At 43.7% G+C, this 19049-nt stretch overlaps 1 protein-coding gene across 1 annotated transcript in view; it reads right to left on the bottom strand.

Annotated features, from left to right (window-relative positions):
- OTUD6B (OTU deubiquitinase 6B) overlaps positions 1 to 19049 on the bottom strand; it is a 226262-nt gene that overhangs the window by 188279 nt on the left and 18934 nt on the right. The window contains exon 2 of the mRNA XM_085605301.1: positions 3723 to 3877. Within this exon, the coding sequence (XP_085461427.1) occupies positions 3723 to 3877 (155 nt within the window). The remainder of the gene's footprint in view (positions 1 to 3722; positions 3878 to 19049) is intronic.

The raw sequence follows: 19049 nt of genomic DNA, 5'->3' as shown, positions 1-19049 counted from the left end.
TGATCCACAAATGGATCAATTTCAAACTCGGACGTCATGTGGACATGCAGCGGCGATATATTGTCCTGCATAGGCTTTTGGAGGACCACAGCGTGACTATGGTAAACACTTATGCACCAAACAGATACACCAGCCTTCTTTCATAAACTGCATCCGATCCTTTCTCAAACACCTATGTCCACTAGGGGGTGGGGCTCTAAATATGGTACTCGACATGCAAAAAAATATTCTGGTCCCAGAGGCGATACAAAACTGCACTCCCAGATAGCTCTGTCTGACATATTGGATGGACACACCCTTATTGATATGTGGCGCACCCAACATGCAGACGGACGGGAATATACCATTTGCTTGGCCTCACACGAGACATGCTCTCAAATAGAATATTGGCTAATTTAGAAAGTCACAGCTCCTGAGCTTTATAAGTAACACATTTAACACACGCTCTTTCTGATCACTTCCCACCCCAACTGATCCTAACTCTTCCAACTCCAGAATGTATCGCCCGCATTGGCACTTCCTCAGTGAGGCGCCTTATGACGAGGTGTTCCACACGGAGATGCGCGAGGCGGTTCTGAATACTTCCGTCTCAATGTGGGCTCGGTATCGCCAAGGCAGTTTTATGGGATACCTTCAAGACATACATTCCCAGAATTGCTATAGCCAAGCAGGCTGGGGTACTGAAATACATAAGGATGCAGTTGATAAAAATAGTGTGACTTTAAAAGTCTTGATGATACAGCCACCCATGCACCACAAGCGAAAGGCCATATCACCCAATTACGGATACTGAATGGTACGACTTTGGTAACTAACTAGGATATTACCCTAGATTATGAGAGGCATTATAGTCAACTATTCACCTCATATCTGAAGGTGCCTGCGGAGGCTACTCACATTTATCTGGTCACCCTAGACATGGTCTGTTTGGACAATGCTCCCGCCAGTTACTAGCTTAACAGATTACTACAGAGGAGATTTTAGCTGCGATTGAGACGCTGCCAGGCTATAAAGCACCAAGAAACGATGGTCTAACGGGCCAGTTCTATAAAACCTATAAAACCTACAAATAAGTGCTGGCCTGCACCTCTTGGAGGTGTACGTGGAGGCTCTAGAGAAAGGGATATTGCAGCAATCATTACGAGAAATGGTAATCACACTGTTGCCTAAACCTGGTAAGGACCCCGAAGTATGTTCTTCATACAGACCCCTAACACTGTTAAAAGTTGATAATATAATTCTGGCCAAGGTGCTGGCATCTAAGCTTTTTGAAGCAGCTGATCTCCCCAGCTTAATCCCCCACAGATTGACAGCCTTCAAGTTCCATACAGTCTCCTCAACACTGAACCAACAGAATCAGACATACATGGTGGCTGTGCTCCTAGAAGCCAAAAAGGCTTTTTATTTGCTTGAGTGGACTTTCCTTATGCTAATGCTCCCCAAAATAGGTGTGCCACAGGGGTTCATCAAGCTGGTTCTGCTCCTGTATATTTAGCCTTTAGACAGGGTACAGGTCAATGACCTTGGTCCAACCCCTTCCCTATATACAAAGGCACCGAGCAGGAACACCCACTTTCTCTTCTATTATTGGTCTTATCAATGGATCCTCTAGTAAGGCTCCTTGTGGGGAATCAGCTCCACAGGCGGCTAATCTTTTCTTTAGGCTGCCTCCTGCTATCCATGTATGTGGACGAAATCATACTCTTGGTGAGAGACCAAGCAGAAAATGTTGTCCCTATAGACTGCAACATAATCAAACTTGGTGGAGTCTCTGGAATTTCCATAAACTAGCTCAAATCCAAACTTATTTCTACTTACGGAAAGCATACTATATATGTTTTTGGAATTTCCTATCCGGTGGATGGCAGACACCATGAAGTACTTGGGAACTGAGCTTCATAGAGACAGGGCGACAGTGGTCTGTCGAAACATTGGCCCAGCTATGGTTCACTTATGTCGCAGATAAACTTTTGGATGAGACTACCGTTTAGTAGATTTAGTAAGTGCCAACTTTCAATTGGGAGCAAGTAGGAATGTCGAGTTTGGTGTCTAAACAATTGCAACTTAAAACCCTCTTTAATGGTAAAGTTGGATTTTATGTCACAATTCTGAAAATGCCACTTAAGAAAGTTGGAATTTTGTTGTCCTAACCATTTGGTGCCTGTATCCTGGGTCACATGAATAGGTGTAGCTGGTTGTTGTATTGTGACAAAGAGAAATCGGTGTTGGCAGGAAGGTCCATCTACATGATGAAGAGGAGGAGCTGTCAAATGCTACACTTGCACATCACAAAGAATTTGCGTAAGCACATTCCCGAAAGGGTTTGGGACCCAAGAGTAGTTGGGGCCAAGACAGGGAGGCAGGAAATTCCAAGCACCTTTGAAGGTGGACACTTCCATGAAGCTTCTCCTATTTCAAAGTGGGCACCAGATATAAATATTGGACCATCAGATTCAACTTTTCAGTACACCTCTGGGAGTACTCAGAAGGACTGCTGTGCTACTCTACTGCCCTGTTGCCCGAGTAAAAAAAAGAAAAGACTGGACCTGCATCTTGAACCTAGCACCACCAAACTTACTTCAAGGGCCAGTGGGCAAGTTGGCTAGCCTCCCGATTAGAGTCTCAGGGACAGAAAAGGCTCCAACCATCTTGAACCCAGCCCCTGAACTTGGTCTGCTGAGAGTCCTAAAAGGTGGTACCATCCCAGTCCTGGACCCTTGGAAGTGGGCCTGAAGGTGCTCTAACAGTCCAGCTCTGGTCCTATGAGCAGAACCACTGCAGCACAATGCATCTCCTCGCAGCCGCATCAGAACCACTGCTGAATGATGCATCCCCAACGCAGGACCTCACACCACAGAACTGCTGCTGCTAGACGCACCCCTCAAAGTGGGATTTCGCAATGCTATGCAAACCAGGATTTAAGGTACCTTGTTCAGCTGGCCTTACTTGGTCTCTGTATATGGCCTAACGTGACCTGGTCCATGTCCGGCGCAACCAGATAACCACAGCTGGCGCTTTGTGCTTCTAGGTACTATATTTACTTAAAAGTTAAACTGCATATCTCAGGTTCTACTGATTGAATTTTTACTGAATAGATCTCAACTAATTTATTACATTTTACTCTATTTTTCTAAGTTGGTGTGGGACTTTTCTAGTGTTGTGTTTTCACTTTATTACTGTTTGAAGGCTGCATGAATACTTTACACATTGCCTCTAAGTTAAGTCTGACTGCTTTTGTGACAAGCTACCAGAAGGCTGAACACAGTTTAATTTGGGGTTGGCATGTGTTTCACACCAACAGAGATTGTGGTTGCTAGTGGAGTAGGGTTTTAGCCCACTCAACCAGTAATCCAATTTGCTACACTGACTATCTCCCCTAGTTTCAAAACCGTGTGCAGGCATATCAGTGTATGTTAGTGATTCAAGCTAATGTACACAGAATGTGTAGTTTGAGATTTCAACATAGCACATATGTTAGTAAAGCAATACTAACAACCCAAAGCTAAAGCATTGCATCTGTAATATATCAGAAGATTTCAAACAGAACCTAGTACATAGTCAAGTAAATATATTACTGTAACAAAGTCAGTATAATGGGATGGGCAAATAGGATTAGGTTTTTGGGATGTTTGAAAATGTACACCCCCCCTTCCCCGAAGTCAAGACTGAATATATAGCAATCTACTGTTTTGTCATCAATGAGGCTAAAGAGAGCATTTTACCTGTGGTTGCTCACGGTCTTTTGCACTCAGTTGTTCCAGTTCTTCTTTGTGCCTTTCATCCAATTCTGCTTCTAGTTTGGCAATGTCTTCAGAAAGCTGCTTCTTTCTCTTTTTATCATTCTTAGCTACGGCATTTTTCATACTCTGAATTTTGGCTGAGAAAACATTACCTACAGTTAGTTGTGATTCAATTTTTTTTATTAACCAATAAACATGCATTAAATAGGAGGAAGGATCCGGTGACAATGCAAAACTGAGATGCTATCAACTTGGAAGTAAAATGACTGCCTAAGTAACTTACTTCAGTAACAGAAATATTCCCGCTACTTGGAGTGGACCATCAAATTATCAACTTTGATCTTAACTTTCACAACTCTACACCACCAACCTCCTATACTGACCAGACCTTAGAAAACACTGAATGTGGGCATATTTAAGGCAAATCTGTCAACTTAATGACTTATAATTACTATTAATCATTCCCATCAACAGCCTAAATTCTTTGATTAACTGGTTCCATAAATGTCTCACAAAAACAGAATGAGCTAGCCCGATATAGATCTATTATTGCAACAAAAATGTATTAAAAAACCCCGAAAGACAGAGAGGAAACTATCAGCATAAAATAACAATTGCAGTGACAGTACAAAATAAATAAAGCAGCCATCAAGAAAGCCAAAAGATCACACTACTCACAGTACATATAAGAGGCTACTAGTCAAACGAAGACACTCCTAAAAATCATCTATTTAAGACAACTATTCAAACTGTGGGAGCAACATGATGGCTTACCACTTTAATGAAATAGCAAACAGACTTAAAAATCACTTTCAATCAAGAACTATCAGTAACAGCCCTTTGCTCATTATCCAAACCTTAGAACTAGCCATTCAAAATGCCACATGATAAACATATTTTCCATGAAAAGACACAAATGATCTAATAAAGACTATGTGCAAGGCTGGATCACCAATTGACTCAAGTCCCTAAAATGTTTTCAAAAACATCCTCCTGGCATTGCCAGCTCTAAACCCAGCCAAACCACTCTCTCAACTCAAGAGTTCCACATTGAGTTGCTCTGTGGCTGACTTACTCAGTCACGGACACTACTAATCATCAGCTATTGCTTCAAAGGCTTCGCTATACAGAGTCCAAAGCACCGACCCCAACTGAATCAAGACTTATCTTGTACCAAGAAGACAAGAGTTGTTTATTTTGCTTTTTTTGCTTAAATTGCATTGTTGAAGTGGTGAAAATTGTATGTACGAGAGAATTTGCTAGCGAGAGTGAACTGCTGCAGGGATTGGGATCATCAGTCATAGTATGTCGCGCTAATATAGGTTGTTTAGGGTACTGCCCTGCTGTGATGGAGGACACTGTACTGCACTGTGATAGGTAATTTATTGTTTGAATATCGCATTGACATTGTTAAGTAAGTAAACATTTATAGAGCGCAACGAATGCGGAGGCGTCTTGGCGCTGGAGGTAGAGAGTGAATCATCTGAGAAAGGGAGGGGAGATATTTACTGTTTATCTGGGCGGAAAGAGCAAAGTCTTCAACAACTTCCCAAACGAGGATCTGTTTGATTGTAGTTAGCCCCTCCAACTGGCCCTTTGGATCCTAGGCATATGAACCAGTCCGGCATTTGCTCATTATCAGTCCCGCTGTTATTTCTTAAGTCACAGCGCCCTCCCCCAAATAGTGCTTTATGTACCAGAGTGCCTTAAACGTAATCCTTTGCTGGACCGGTAGCCAGTGGAGGTCCCTGATGCTGTTGGATATGTGATGAAATTTAGGGATGTTAAGTAGGACCTGGGCTGAGGCATTCTGCAGAGACTGAGTTCTGATAGCAGGCGTTTATCAATGCCTAAGAAAAGGACATTGCAGTAGTCTATTTTGGAAAGAATCAGGACAGCAATCACAGTTTTTTTTTCAGTTCTTGTGAAATAAAAGGGAGGATTTTTCGCAGGATTTTTAAAATGAAGAAACAGGAGAACGTGACAAGATGAATCTGTTCTGAAAACCTGAGCTGATCGTCAAACAGAACTCCTAAATTTCTAGCTTTGATGATCAGGTCCAGATGAGGCACTGCCTCTAATGGCCACCAAAGGTTATTCCAGAGTGTGGGTTCCTTTCCGAATTCTACCACCTCCATTTTATCAGTGTTAAGCTTGAGGAAGTTTTGATGCATCCGTCTAATGGCCTTCCCCCGCAATCTTGCTGTTTTTGGATTTTAGAAGTGGCCATAACTAAAGCTGATTCGGTTGAGTGATTTGGTCTAATGCCATGTTGGGTGGCATCAAGAAGATCATTAGACTCCAGGTAGCTCACCAGATCTTCATTCATGGATCTCTACAAGGTTTTAGCAGGGAGTGGTAGGCAAGATATGGGTTGGTCGTTTTTCACCTCTGTGGGATTTAGAGAGGGTTTCTTTTGTATAGGACAGATGTAACTTTCTTACAGGATGTAGGGAACACCCCCGTCACCAGAATATAATTTAGGAGCGGAGCCAGATGGGAGCTAACCAAGTCTGGTACCAAATGCAACACAGAGGGAGGACATGGATCAGTCGGGGAACCTGACTTAGTGAATAGAAGTAATTAATTTAATCGCTTAGGAGATAAAAAAGAAAAGCTTGATAGTTTACTAGTAGTCGCATTCCCTAAGGCAGTGTACTTGGTTGACACATCTTTGGCTGAGGCTAGTACATGCCCTGAGAGCTTCTTATAGACTACTTGCACTTTATCCTGAAAGTTAGCGACATTGTTGCAAAAGGTTTGATCAGGTGAAAATTGATTCTCATGTTGGAACTCAGACAGAGTTTTAACAGTTTTGAAAAGCCCTCTAGTAGACTTTTTATCTGCCTCTATTTTCATTGAGCAGTAGCAGGCCTTGGCTGCTTTAATTGCCGCTTTGTATTCTTCTGGGGCTCATCTGTAATTGTGTTTGCTCTGTTCGCTATAGTCTTGCCTCCAGGTACGTTCTAAGCGTCTACACTTGGCCTTTTTTGCTTCTAAGTTCAGTGGAATACCAAAGGGCTGAAGGTTGATTCTTGCGAAGTTTTGTCATTTTCTCTGGAGCCAGGAGATTGACTGCCGACTTAATCCAGCGATCAAAGTTGTCTGCGGCATTATTATTATCTTGATCTAGTGTAGGGGGATGTTTGTTTAGAGCCTCTTCTAAATCGGTTTTGTTGATTTTTCACCAAATTAAGAGCTCAGTGGCAGGCAATCTGTTATTTGAGGGCATTGCTGTCTCTGGAAGTAGGAGATTGAAGAAGACAGCACGGTGGTCCGTCCAAGTAAGTGGAAGTACTTTCTCCAGAGCAATAATGGAGTTAATAAAAATCCCATCTAATGTGTAGCTGGCCTTATGTTAGGGCTCTGTGATAATTTGTTTCAGTCCAAAACAGGCCATGCTATCCACCAGATGGGTGGTGTCTGATTTGTTTTTTGCATGCTAGATGAAAATGAAAGTCTCCAAGTAGGGTAAAAGTAGGAGAGTCTACACACGATTCCAAGATAGTTTGCAAAGATTGTGTAAATACAGGCCTGTGCCCCGGCGGATGGTAGATTAGAATACCTGGGAAGGTGTTTGTGTTGCTGAATTTAAAATCGAACATAAGTGCTTCTGAAGTTTGTGCGATAAATAATCGCAATACCGCCTCCAAGTTTTCCTTCCCTGTCTACGGATGCTAACTCGTATCTTGCTGGAATGGCTGCAATCCAGTCAGAATCGGATGTTTTATTAGCCCAAGTTTCTGTTAGAAATGCCAGATACGGGTTACATGTTTGCATGAAATTCTCAAACCCATATTTGTGTTTGATCAAGGATCTGGTGTTAAGTAAGATAAAGGACAGAGTCTTATTTGAAACTTTGGGGGAATTGTTTGCCCTCGGCAAAAGAGAGAGGCCTTTGCAGGGTTAGTCGTAGGGGAGAATTGACATTCATTACCATTGTACAGGGTATTACTCTTGTCACCACCCCATAGGGGAGTGTTGCAGCACTTAGCTTAATTAAGTGCTATCAACTGGTCACTGGAGTAAGTGTCGGGGGAGGAAAGACCAGAGGTCATGGCTCATTGAGCATTCCGGGCGCAGACAGGCTTGCCTTTGGGGCGCCGGCAGCAAGCCCGCTGCGCAGTCGTGTCAGTATGTGATCTTATACCTCCTGGGAGGTGGAACAGCTAGAACGCTGACCCTGCAATGGCAGACCTGCTCTTACATGCGGGCACCGCCGTCAGCAAACAGAAAAGAACACTAAAATCACGGTTAAAAACAATAAAATATATTGTATTAAATAGTTAGTACAGAGCGAACAGAGTGAGGCAGAGATTATCCCCGGTTTTTGGTCCGAGCACAATGCTGCACGGTCGCGTCAGCAAGTGATTTTATATCTTCTGTGAGGTGGAACAGCTAGAACGCTGACCCTGCAATGGCAGACCTGCTCTTACATGCGGGCACCGCCGTAAGCGAACAGAAAAGAACACTAAAATCACGGTTAAAAACAATAAAATATATTGTATTAAATAGTTAGTACAGAGCGAACAGAGTAAGGCAGAGATTACCCCTGGTTTTTGGTCCGAGCACAACGCTCCGATTAGTGGGTTTTCCATTATTAAAAGAATCAGAGAAAGAATTCCGGAATTTGTGGAAAAGAATCAAAACATTCGGCCATTGAATTTTGTTATTTTGCTGAAATCATGAAATGTTTAAAGAGTATTAACCTCTTCAGTGCCCATGACGAGATAGTCTCGTCATGGAGCACGGTTGCGCTGTGCCCATGACGAGACTATCTCGTCATGAACCCCACCCACTAGTGCAACGCCCGGCACAGGAGGGGGAAAGGGCGTGGCACTGAAGGGGTTAAGAATTCTGTCAAAGGGGATGTGACAATTATAGTATGGAAAGGTGAAGAGGCATTCCTGAGGGTACGCAGGAACATTATGACAACGAATGTGGGATTACAAACGCTTATGGCTTCATCAATAGAGCAAGATCACTGAGAATGATGGTACCTTGAGAATTTCAAAATATGGCACATTTGATCTGAGCGTTATTGAGGGATAAGCTTTACGAAAAGAAGTTCGAACCTAGGTCTAAACAGTATGAAGTATTACATATATGGAAGAACACAGCACATGCAAGGAAGAAAGAAAAATACCCGAGTTAGACTAGAAAAGCAGTGTGCAATTATGCAGATGCTCGATGGGATGAGCAACAACAATGATGGAGGAAAGCTATAGTCGAAGGGGCTAGGCTGTAAACAGTCATAACTACTGACAAACCAGCAAAAGGTAAGATATCCAAAAAGGAGAATGAGGAAGCTAAGAAGAAATCAGATTTTCAGAGTGATTCAGGGGGATGAAATATTAGACGCTTTGTTAGCTGTATCTCCACCACATGTGTCCCATGTAACTAATGCTGAGGAAATAAAAGTGGCTACAGCTCCAGCTGATCCACATTTAGTTCCACTTGAAAGACCATTACAATTGATACAGCCCATTGTCCAGCTGTTATAACAAGTATAGAGCCTACAAGAACTGAAACTGCTCCTACAATGATGCCTCTAGATGTTACTGCACAAATCGTAACTGTACCAGCATCTATGACTAGGGTTGTAACATCGCAGCCGCTGGAGATTTGCACACCTGCTACTCCTATGTAGTTCCCAGAACTGTAGCTCAAGGAGCTGTTTGAGGGTTTATCCAGACATAATTGAATTCATAAATTGTCACTTGGACACCACCACCAGCAGTTCAGTGAATAAAAGAAGGGAGAAGAATTTAGCTTACATCACCAATAATACAGGGTGAGATATATTAGTTTGAATATGGGATTTTCACCCATGGTTTGAAGAAAAGGCAGGGGATAAAAAGACGGGAGAGTCAGATTATCACGACACAACAGGAGAGACCACTGAATGTCCCAAGATTGAAAATAAAAAGTATAAACATATACACACACGGAATTGTTGCAGGCACACATGAGATATTGACAGATTTGCCTAAAAAAAAGAAAAATAGGAGGTCGATATTTCAAAAAGTGATCCATTTTAAGAAACATTTCAGGATACAATTAGATGAATCTATTGGGACAATGCGTTCATCAGGAGTGCGATTACACATCACAGAATTAATAAAATGCATTCATAAATTGGGTGATTTTGAGAAATCAGAAAATAAGTGGGCAAAGGAAATTGACAAGAAAAAGAAGCAATTGACGAGTCACAGACAGGCTCCCCAGATAAAAGAGAAACTTTGGCATATCCTTTGAGAGAAATACAAGTGTTCATCTACCTTGGAGTAGAGGATATTTTGCAGCATTTTCAAACAATTTTCTGAAATTTAGAGACAAACCTGTGCAGTGGCACAGGCAAGTTGACAGATTTGTTCAGATTTCAAAGGTGCTCTGGATTGATTTGAATACATGTTTTGACATTGCAGTGTCTGATAATTTGTGCACTGAACATAAGGTTGCAGTGCAATAGCCTACTGAAGAGCCAACAAGAGATGCTTGCACTAATGCACAATCTCCTGAGGTTATGGTGAAACATGAAGCAGTGATAACATTTCTGAAGGGTAAAGTTTCTCCAAAGAATCTTGACTGGGTAAAGATTAAGAGAAGCTCCCAAGAGCCAAAAGAGTATGTGCATGATTACTAGGAGTGGTTACTTCAGGTATTTAACAGCATAGTGGAAGGGAGTATTCTGATCCTAGTGATATGGGATTTTTTGTGTCTCAATTTGTTATAGGATTAGGACCAGATATTAGTACTCATACACAAAAGAGTGGGATTTGCTTGCAAACAAAGTTGTTGGATGAAATCTTGACATATGCAAAATATTGCAGTGATGAACAGGAGATAAAGCAAAAAAAGACAAAAAGAGAAATTTATGTGAACCTATATAAAGCTTGCTCAGAAAGGTTTCCAGAATAAGAATCGGTCTTTTGCAGAAAAATGCCAGTGGTATGCAAAGTACTGGGTTACAAGCTGGAGTACAAGGTATGCAAGAAGGTTTTTGTTCCACAGGGTAGAGGTAGAGTAGTTCCAGTTAATCCGAATTCTGGTGTAGACATTGCAGCACTGAAGAAAATGACCCCATGTCACCTTTGTAATAAAATCGTGCTTTGGAAGAGGGAGTGTAGATCTAATCCGGATACAATGAATGAAAATATTGAAAAGCAAGGAAGAAAGTAGATGCGTTCATCAGATGCAAATGCAAAAACAGGTATCAATGATGCAGGCCCCACACAATATGGGAAACCTCAGATTCAATCTAAATCAGATGCCTAAGGCAAATCTGAATCAGAACACATTTCGACAATTTCTGATGTTAGACAATGATGGTTTCGGCTCAGACAATTCCCAATGACTGTGCCGGGGGAGGGGAGGAAGATTGTATACATGGCGTAGTCTTGAAGGTAAACTAGAGTGTACCATTTGTAGAAGGAGAGGTAAATGGCCACCAAGTGTCATTTTTGATTGATACAGGAGCTACCGAATCCACTGTAAGAACCACGGATGTACCAGACCTACCCCTCTTGGAAAAGTTGTAGGAGTTTCGAATAAACAGATAAATCTACTTTTGAAAAAAATACCAGTAAAAATAGGATCATTTGAAGAAAAAAGTCAGTCTTTGATTCAAATCAGGTAAATCTGTTAGGTAGAGACCTATTGTGGAAGCTGAATTGCATGATTTACTGTACTCCAAATGGTGTAAAGTTTCAGACAATTGATGATGATATAGATTTCACAATAACCAGACAAGAAACAGCTGTAGGGTTCTTTACAGTGAGGACAGTGGAAGAGAAGCCTCCTGGTAAAAGAAACAGTAAATCTAAAAGGGTAGTATTTTACAGGGAAAGACATTATGCTGATTAAAGGCATAGAACCGGTTAGAATTACAGTAAGACCTAGTGCTGTGTATACGAGGGCACCACCTTACAATTTGACTCCAGAAACCTTATCAGGAATAACTCCTGTGATTGAAGATATGATGAAAAAAGGGGATTTCGAGGGAGATCATAGGACATCTTTGTAACCCTCCACACGGGTTTACAGAAACCTAAATGGAAAATATCAGATTGTGCAGAACCTCTAGAGAATTAACAGTACTGTTGTTCTGGGTTGTCCCGTGGTACCAAATCCAGCCACCATACTATTCCAGATTCCTTGCACTGCAGAGTGGTTCACAGTCGTGAATCTGTGTCCTGCCTTCTTTGCTCTTCCATTACATGAGGACAGTCAACAGCTGTTCACCTTTGTGTTCAAAGAAAGAGCTTTGGCAAGTTGCAGAGTTCCACAGGGGCATACAGAGAGTCCATCCATTTTCAACCAGATCTTGAAAAATAATCTGGAATCCCCGCAAATGCCTTACTGATCAGTTCTCATGCAGTACATTTATGACCTACTTATGGCATCAGAAACAAGGGAATTCCTTATGCCTCGGTCGCAATTCTATCGGTACCTCCAATTTCGCCATGCTTTGTCCCCTAGTTTGGAAGGTCTGGAATCTCTCCCTGAATTCAGCCCATTGGAGGTGAAAGTCTTCATGGGGGGGATCTGCAGACAAAGAAGATCTCCCGGATTTACCAGTCCTTAGTTATTCATTGCTCTCCCACACTCCAGAGGCTTCGGGGGGACTGGGAGGAGGATGTGGCCACGCTGGAGAAGGAGGACTGGAGGGAGGCCTAAGCGGCCCCACGGGGAGCAGCCATAGCGATGCGCCTTCGCCTCATCCAATTTAAGTACCTGCATAGGGTCTATTTTACTCGGGCTCGATTGTGGCGGCGGGCTTGATTGCCTCCCCGGAGTGTCTTTGATGTGGTAGAGAGCAGGGCACGTATATACACACTGTCTGGCAGGGTCTCTCCCTGGATCGTTTTTGCAGAGGGGTGTTTTCCTGCCTCTCGAAGGTCCTGGGATGGGAGCTCCCACGCATGCCACGGCTGGCCCTGCTTCATGTAATGGAGGGAATAGGGGGTAATGTTTACAAAGACATCTTCTGCTACTAGGCCTCACACTGGCGAAACGAGAGATCGCTAAGCCGTGGAAGGAGCGCAGGCCCCCTCGGTGACCGCATGGAAGAATGGTCTAGACTTTTGTATGGGACTAGAGCAGCCCATTTTCGTAGCTAGGGGGTGCCCACGCAAGCATTACAAAATATGGAGAAGGTGGGCGGATTACCAGGGTCTGTGGCTGGAGCCACCAGCTGTAGTGGAAGCTCAATTATTGGGGTGATTTCTGGTGCATATGGCTCTGTGGAGGTGCAGGGTGGGTGGGGACCTGGGGGGGGGGGGTGAGTGTTATCATGTTTAGACTCTTCCGTTCTATATGAAGGCTGTAGGCGGACTATGCGGACTCTGTGCGACCTAAGGGGGAGGGGCGCGGGGGGGGCGTTGTAATCCTTTGTATGATTCCGTCATGCAGTTTGATGTCACTTTCAAAAGTCGATTGCTCCCGTGGTAATGTATGGCTTGATCATGCAGTTGTCTCTGGGGTGCAGAGCTCTGCGACGTATTTGCAATCTGACAAATAAAAAATGTTTTAAAAAAGAGAAACATGAGAAGCATGCAAACAGGACACAATTGCTTGTGAATCATTTGGATGAAAACTGACAAGGTGTCCCCCGATAAACTGCAGTATTGTCAAAAAGAAGTCCAGTACTTGGAGCATATTACTGAGCAAGGAAGGTGTCACCCGAGAGAATAGATGCCATTTTAAAAATGAGCCCACCCAGAATGCAGAGGGAAGTCAGAATGTACCTTAGAATGATTCGCAACTATAGACAGTGGATACCAAACTTTTCCCTAATGTCTAAGCCTTTACTCAGGCTAATACACAAAGATGTGCCTGATCTGCTTCCATGGGATGGGACAACGAGTGCTTAAGAGCTTTCCTAGAGCAGAGAGAAAGTCTCTGTTGTGTCCCGGCAATAGGAATGCCCGATTACAGGAAGATGTTTAAATTATATTTCAGTGAGAGAGATGGCTGCGCTCTCTCAGAGCTTACATAGGTGCATGGAGAACCCCGGACACATGTGGCTTACTTTTCAACCACCCTTGACCCTGTAGCTGCAGGACTGCTCTGCTGCCTTATAGCGGTTACGGCTGTAGGGACTAGTCTTGAGAGGTATGAGAGCTTAGTGATGGGACATCCTTTAACTGCTATGGTCTCTCACTCCGTAGAGATCTTGCTTACAAAATCAATGACCCAATGTAGGAAGATGGGTTTCTGTCGCAGTAGCCCCCCACCCCACTTTTTGGCTACCACTTATGCACTTTGACTTGATGTGCCCTGGGTCCCTGCCAATCAGGTTCCAAGGGTCTGTGCTCTTTCCCAAAACTGTACCTTGTACCCCAATTAGCACCTCTTTGGCCACATGAGGATCCCTTTTAAAAATGTACCATCAGTACCAAGGGCACTGTGGCCAGGGAAGGCCTCTAAGGGCTGCAGCACTTATTGTGCCATCCTTAGAGGCCCTGTGCCTACCTACCTGTTTTTTTTTCTCTCTGTCTCTCTCCCCTGCGTGTTTTGGTGCAGAACGAAGTGAAGAGTCAACATGGCACACATCCCTGTGTGCCATGCCTACAACCCACAGTCCTGGAATAGGTCAGCCACCCCTCTAGCTGGGTGTACTATACCAGTGGTGAGGGTACAGGAGCATGAGGAATATGACACTTCACTCCGCCCGCGTTTACAACGCGTGCAATTACCCCGCATTTTTTACTTCGCAACAACTTTTACAACGCAGGGCTTTACACCCCAAGTCATTACAAGGCATTCCCCATTACAACTCAATTTACTAGTCTAACTACACTGGGGCGTTGTAAAGGGGAAAGCGTTGTAATGACTTGTGGTGTAAAGCCCTGCGTTGTAAACGTTGCTGCGGAGTAACAAATTACATGAGTTGTAACGCAGTCGGAGTAAAGGATGTTGACCGAGCATGAGCTCTGTACCCCTAGTGTCTAAACCACTTCTTTGACATTGTAAGTGCAGTAATGCCATTATGAGTATATGGTGCTGAGAGTTTATCACTACGAACTCCACCTAACCAGAATGGCTTTATTTAAAAATTGGGAAGTTTGGTATCAAACTTCTCAGCACATTAAACCCTCACTGATGCCAGTGAGGGATTTAATAAAAAAATGCACTCAGAGGGCATCTTAGAGATGCCCCCTGAAAAACAACCAGTCTCTGGTGGGTTCCCTGACTGGTACACACCAGCCTGCCACCACAAGGCACGTTTCGGGACCCCTGGGGAGGGAGCCTTCGCTCCCTTAACCCAGAAACAAAGCCTTTCATGGGTGAACATGGCCACACCTCCCCCAGGCCAGGACGAGCCATCTGTGGCAGGGGAGCTTCAAAGGCCTTGCCGCCTTTGTAATGTGACCCCCAGCCTTTCCTGCTATCAGGAGCAGGCCCCCTTCCCGTCTACCCTCCTTTTCGGCGGCAAAAATTAGAGCAGCCCAGAAGGTGTGCCCACCTCTGCCAACCCCACCCCTCAGGTGGGGGAGCCGAGGTGAAGCCCACTCTTCAGTGCCCACCATGCTCCAATCAGGATTAGGGATTTTGCCCACTCCCTCACGTGGGGTGAGCACACCCAAGGGTATGGTCACCCTTTGGCTACGGACCTCGAGACCCTAAAACGCCCCCAATATTTAGGGGGCAGCCCTGAACCAAGAAGGCAGATTCCAGCAACCTATGAAGAAGAAGGACGAAAGAAGACACCCAGCAGAGGAAACTGCAGAGAAGAACGGACTTGGCCCCAGCCCTACCGGCCCGTCTGCAGAGATCCTGCGCCAAAAATCGCCTTGTCCTGCAGCCAGTGACCTCCAGAACCCCTGTGAGGACTGACTGCCTTCAATAAAGACCGGATCTCCTGTGAACAGCAGCTCTGTTCAAAAGAAACTCCCAAGACAGACTCTGAGCCTGCTGAGGACAAAGAAACCCGACGCCTGGAACCACCACTGCACTCTATGTCTACGGCCTGAATACGGTTGGTCCATTGGTCCCTGCGAGGTCCCCCCATGCTTCAGAGTCCACCATGGGTTGACCCCTACAGGACTCCCTAACGTCACCTGCAGCCACTGCACGGAGCCCCCCCCAACCGCGAGTGGCCCGGTAAGGTGAAACCTGCCTCAAAAGACACCCCTGCATCCAGCCACCCTGCGCCCTGAAGAAGAGAACCAGAGGTGCACCTACGTCCCCTAGCCCTCCAACTTACCTGCCCAGGTGTTGGTTCCTCCCGGAAGTCTTCCTGCACCGAGCCTGAAGCCAAAATCCCAATCTGGCAACTCTCATTGAAAACAACAGGGCACCCAACGCCAAACAGCACCCTGCACCCAGCCACCCCTGTGCCGCTGCGTGTGTACTTTGGGTGCTAAATCGGATCCCACTTTGCCCTGAACCTAACACCAGGAGCTTTGCTCCCACAACCTTGTGGCCTGCTCCTGAGCAGCCACCAACCAGAGGCCCCCTATCCCTAATTAGATAACATTGGGCCTCAGCACCCGGCCACCCTAGGGTCACTGAGGGTGTTTCAAGAGTGCATCCTTGACCCTGGGGGAACCCTGGTGCTAACCCCAGAATACCAACTCCCTTAAACAAGTACTTACCTGCAAACCGTTAACTTCATTTTTCTCCATGGGAATACATTGACAGCTTTTCCTTGAAAAGTGTGGAGTTGGTTTGTATGGGACTTTGAAAAACCGCATATGTACAAAAAGTGAATAAGTTACATTTTCTCTAGGAGATGTCTCAGTGTGATATCTAGGCATCACAGTGATTAGCAAAAGTCATCTGAAAAGTAACGTACATAGTAATCTGTAAAGTAACTAAAAAGTAATTCTGAACTGTTGACTTAATTGTAGTTCAACCAACTGCATTTGAACCTGCATTCAACTGTAAAACATTGCATAGGATTTTGCAATGTATTTATTTCACTTACCTGCACCAGGCGTGGCTTGGTTCTAGAAATAAAATAACTAAATAATAATTTTGATACAAACAAATTGGTCTGAGTTCAGTCTTTGAGTGAGTGACATCATTTGCTGCCTGAGTGTGTACAACAAATGCTTAACACTACCTACTGATAAAGCCTTACTGCTCGCTCACACTACCACAAATAGAGAGTAAGGTGCTATCTACCTTTACCTCTGCCTACCTTTGGGGTTCCACTGGACTCTGTGCACACTATACCTTATATTGGTATAGTATATACAGAGCCAGCTTCCCACAATAGATGACAAATACTTGACTCGCCAGATATGAACAACAACGGTTATCAAAAAAAAATGTATTAAAACGTCAGATTCTAAATCCTTCCAACCCTGTCAATAAATGAAGATGTTGAACATGATTATCTAGATTTCACGGATTTGTGCACTAAGCCACGACCCAACATAAAAGAAAACTAACTGAGCCAGATTATGTAGTATTTGTTGATGGCTCATGTATGAGAAAAAAAAATGATGGTATCCTGAGAGCAGCTTACGCGGTCTGTACAATTCAAGTAATATAGTGGAAGCTTCATGGCTTCAAAATGTCACCTCTGCACAAGTTGCAGAACTGATTGCCCTTTCAAGAGCCTGCAGTATAATGGCTCAATTGAGGGAGACTGTATTTACAGATAGTCAGTATGGCTTTGGAATCATCCATGACTTTCAATAATTATGGTCCCAGAGAGGTTTCATGACCTCTTTGAGAATCCAGATTAGAAACAAGGCATATATATAAGACCTGTTAGATGCAAGTCAGCTGCCCGCAGAAGCGGCGGTAGTTAAATGTGCAGCTCACAGGAGTGGCAATTGATATGTCAAAAGGGAAAACAAATATGTTGACAAAGTTGCAAGGTACTGTGTGCTTATGACCAGCACATTTAATGGGACTTACACTAATGATTCGGAAGAAGACACTGCTTTGTCAATATTTTTGTCATTAGCTAATACTTGGAAAGAGTTCACAAAGAATTGCAGGAAAATGTTTCTGAGGTAGAGCAGCAGCGCGGGGTCTGAGCAGATTGTGAGTAAAATGCAAATGACATATGGCTCTCTGCAGATGGAAGATCAATATTACTAGACAGTTTATTATATCCCATGACACGACACTACCATGGTGGAACACACGTAGAGAGATGCAATGTTAAGTCTTTTCAGACAGAGTTGGTTGAATCCAAAGTGTACGGTGCCTGCAGAAGAATTGTGCCAAAGATGCGTAACATGTCAACAAATGAAAATGGGGGAAAAAGACACAAGTAACACTAAGTTGCATAGGGAGATCAAGTGTTCCCTTTAACAAGTTGCAAGGGGATTTTATAGAAATGCCTGTTTGCAACAGGTTGAGATATATCCTGGTTATAGTGTACATTTTCTCTCAATGAGTGTAATGTTACCCAACAAGGAGAAATGACGGTCTCCCTGAAGCTAAACTGTGGTTGTGTGAGTTAATACCTAGGTGCAGACTATCAGTTTTTCCTGGAACCAGATTGAGAAACTCATTTCAATAATGAGATCCTGAGAATCATTGCGCAGCATTACAGATTGAGCAGGGATCAATCACTGTAGCTTTTAACCAAAGGCTTCAGAAATAGTGGAGCAGCTCAACTGGACCATAAAATCCAATAAGCAAATACCTGAACATCTAATTCAAATAAATGGCCTGATGCTTTGCCTTTGGTGTTGACAAGTCTACAAAATATCCCCGCAAAGTGTGACCTCTACATGAGATTCTCATGGGGCATGTGATTAGGCCGACTTCTGTGCCTGTGATGGAGCGGGTAGTACAACATTTTGTATACCCCCCTAATTCTGCATGAATATACTAATTAAATAATTTATTAAACATAATATTATTAAATGAGTTTGCATGTTTTCTAATCAACATTATTAATTTATAAAATTACACGTGGGATTTGCATTTTGCATGGCTAAATAACTTTTATGACTAAAATCCGTACGCATACTAACAGTAGTATATGTAGTAAATAGAATACTGCATGATATATGTTGCTTTTGTGATAACTCTGTAATGTTGCCCGAGATGACAACAAATGGGTGAATATGAACGCTCTAAATGTCACTATAAGCTAGATAAATACATAGAGGGATTAGTAAGGGGTTAAAATTAGATTCATTATTTCTATGTATTAATTACTCTTTTGTGTTTGTTTTGCTTAAGTTATCCTTTGGGCCTAAAAACCAAAATGGCCGCCGACGCGACACGAGGTGATGGTCACTGCTCCACGAGGTTTGGAGTGAAGTGCGCTGCAGCAACAAAACGTCCCTGTGGCCTCGTCATGACATGTGCCTTAGTGTTCCCGAACAA

The sequence above is a fragment of the Triturus cristatus genome, chromosome 5_1 (assembly GCF_964204655.1).
Source record: "Triturus cristatus chromosome 5_1, aTriCri1.1, whole genome shotgun sequence".
Taxonomy (NCBI): domain Eukaryota; kingdom Metazoa; phylum Chordata; class Amphibia; order Caudata; family Salamandridae; genus Triturus; species Triturus cristatus.
Note: the sequence above shows the minus strand (reverse complement) of the source record. Positions and strands in the feature narration are given on the sequence as shown.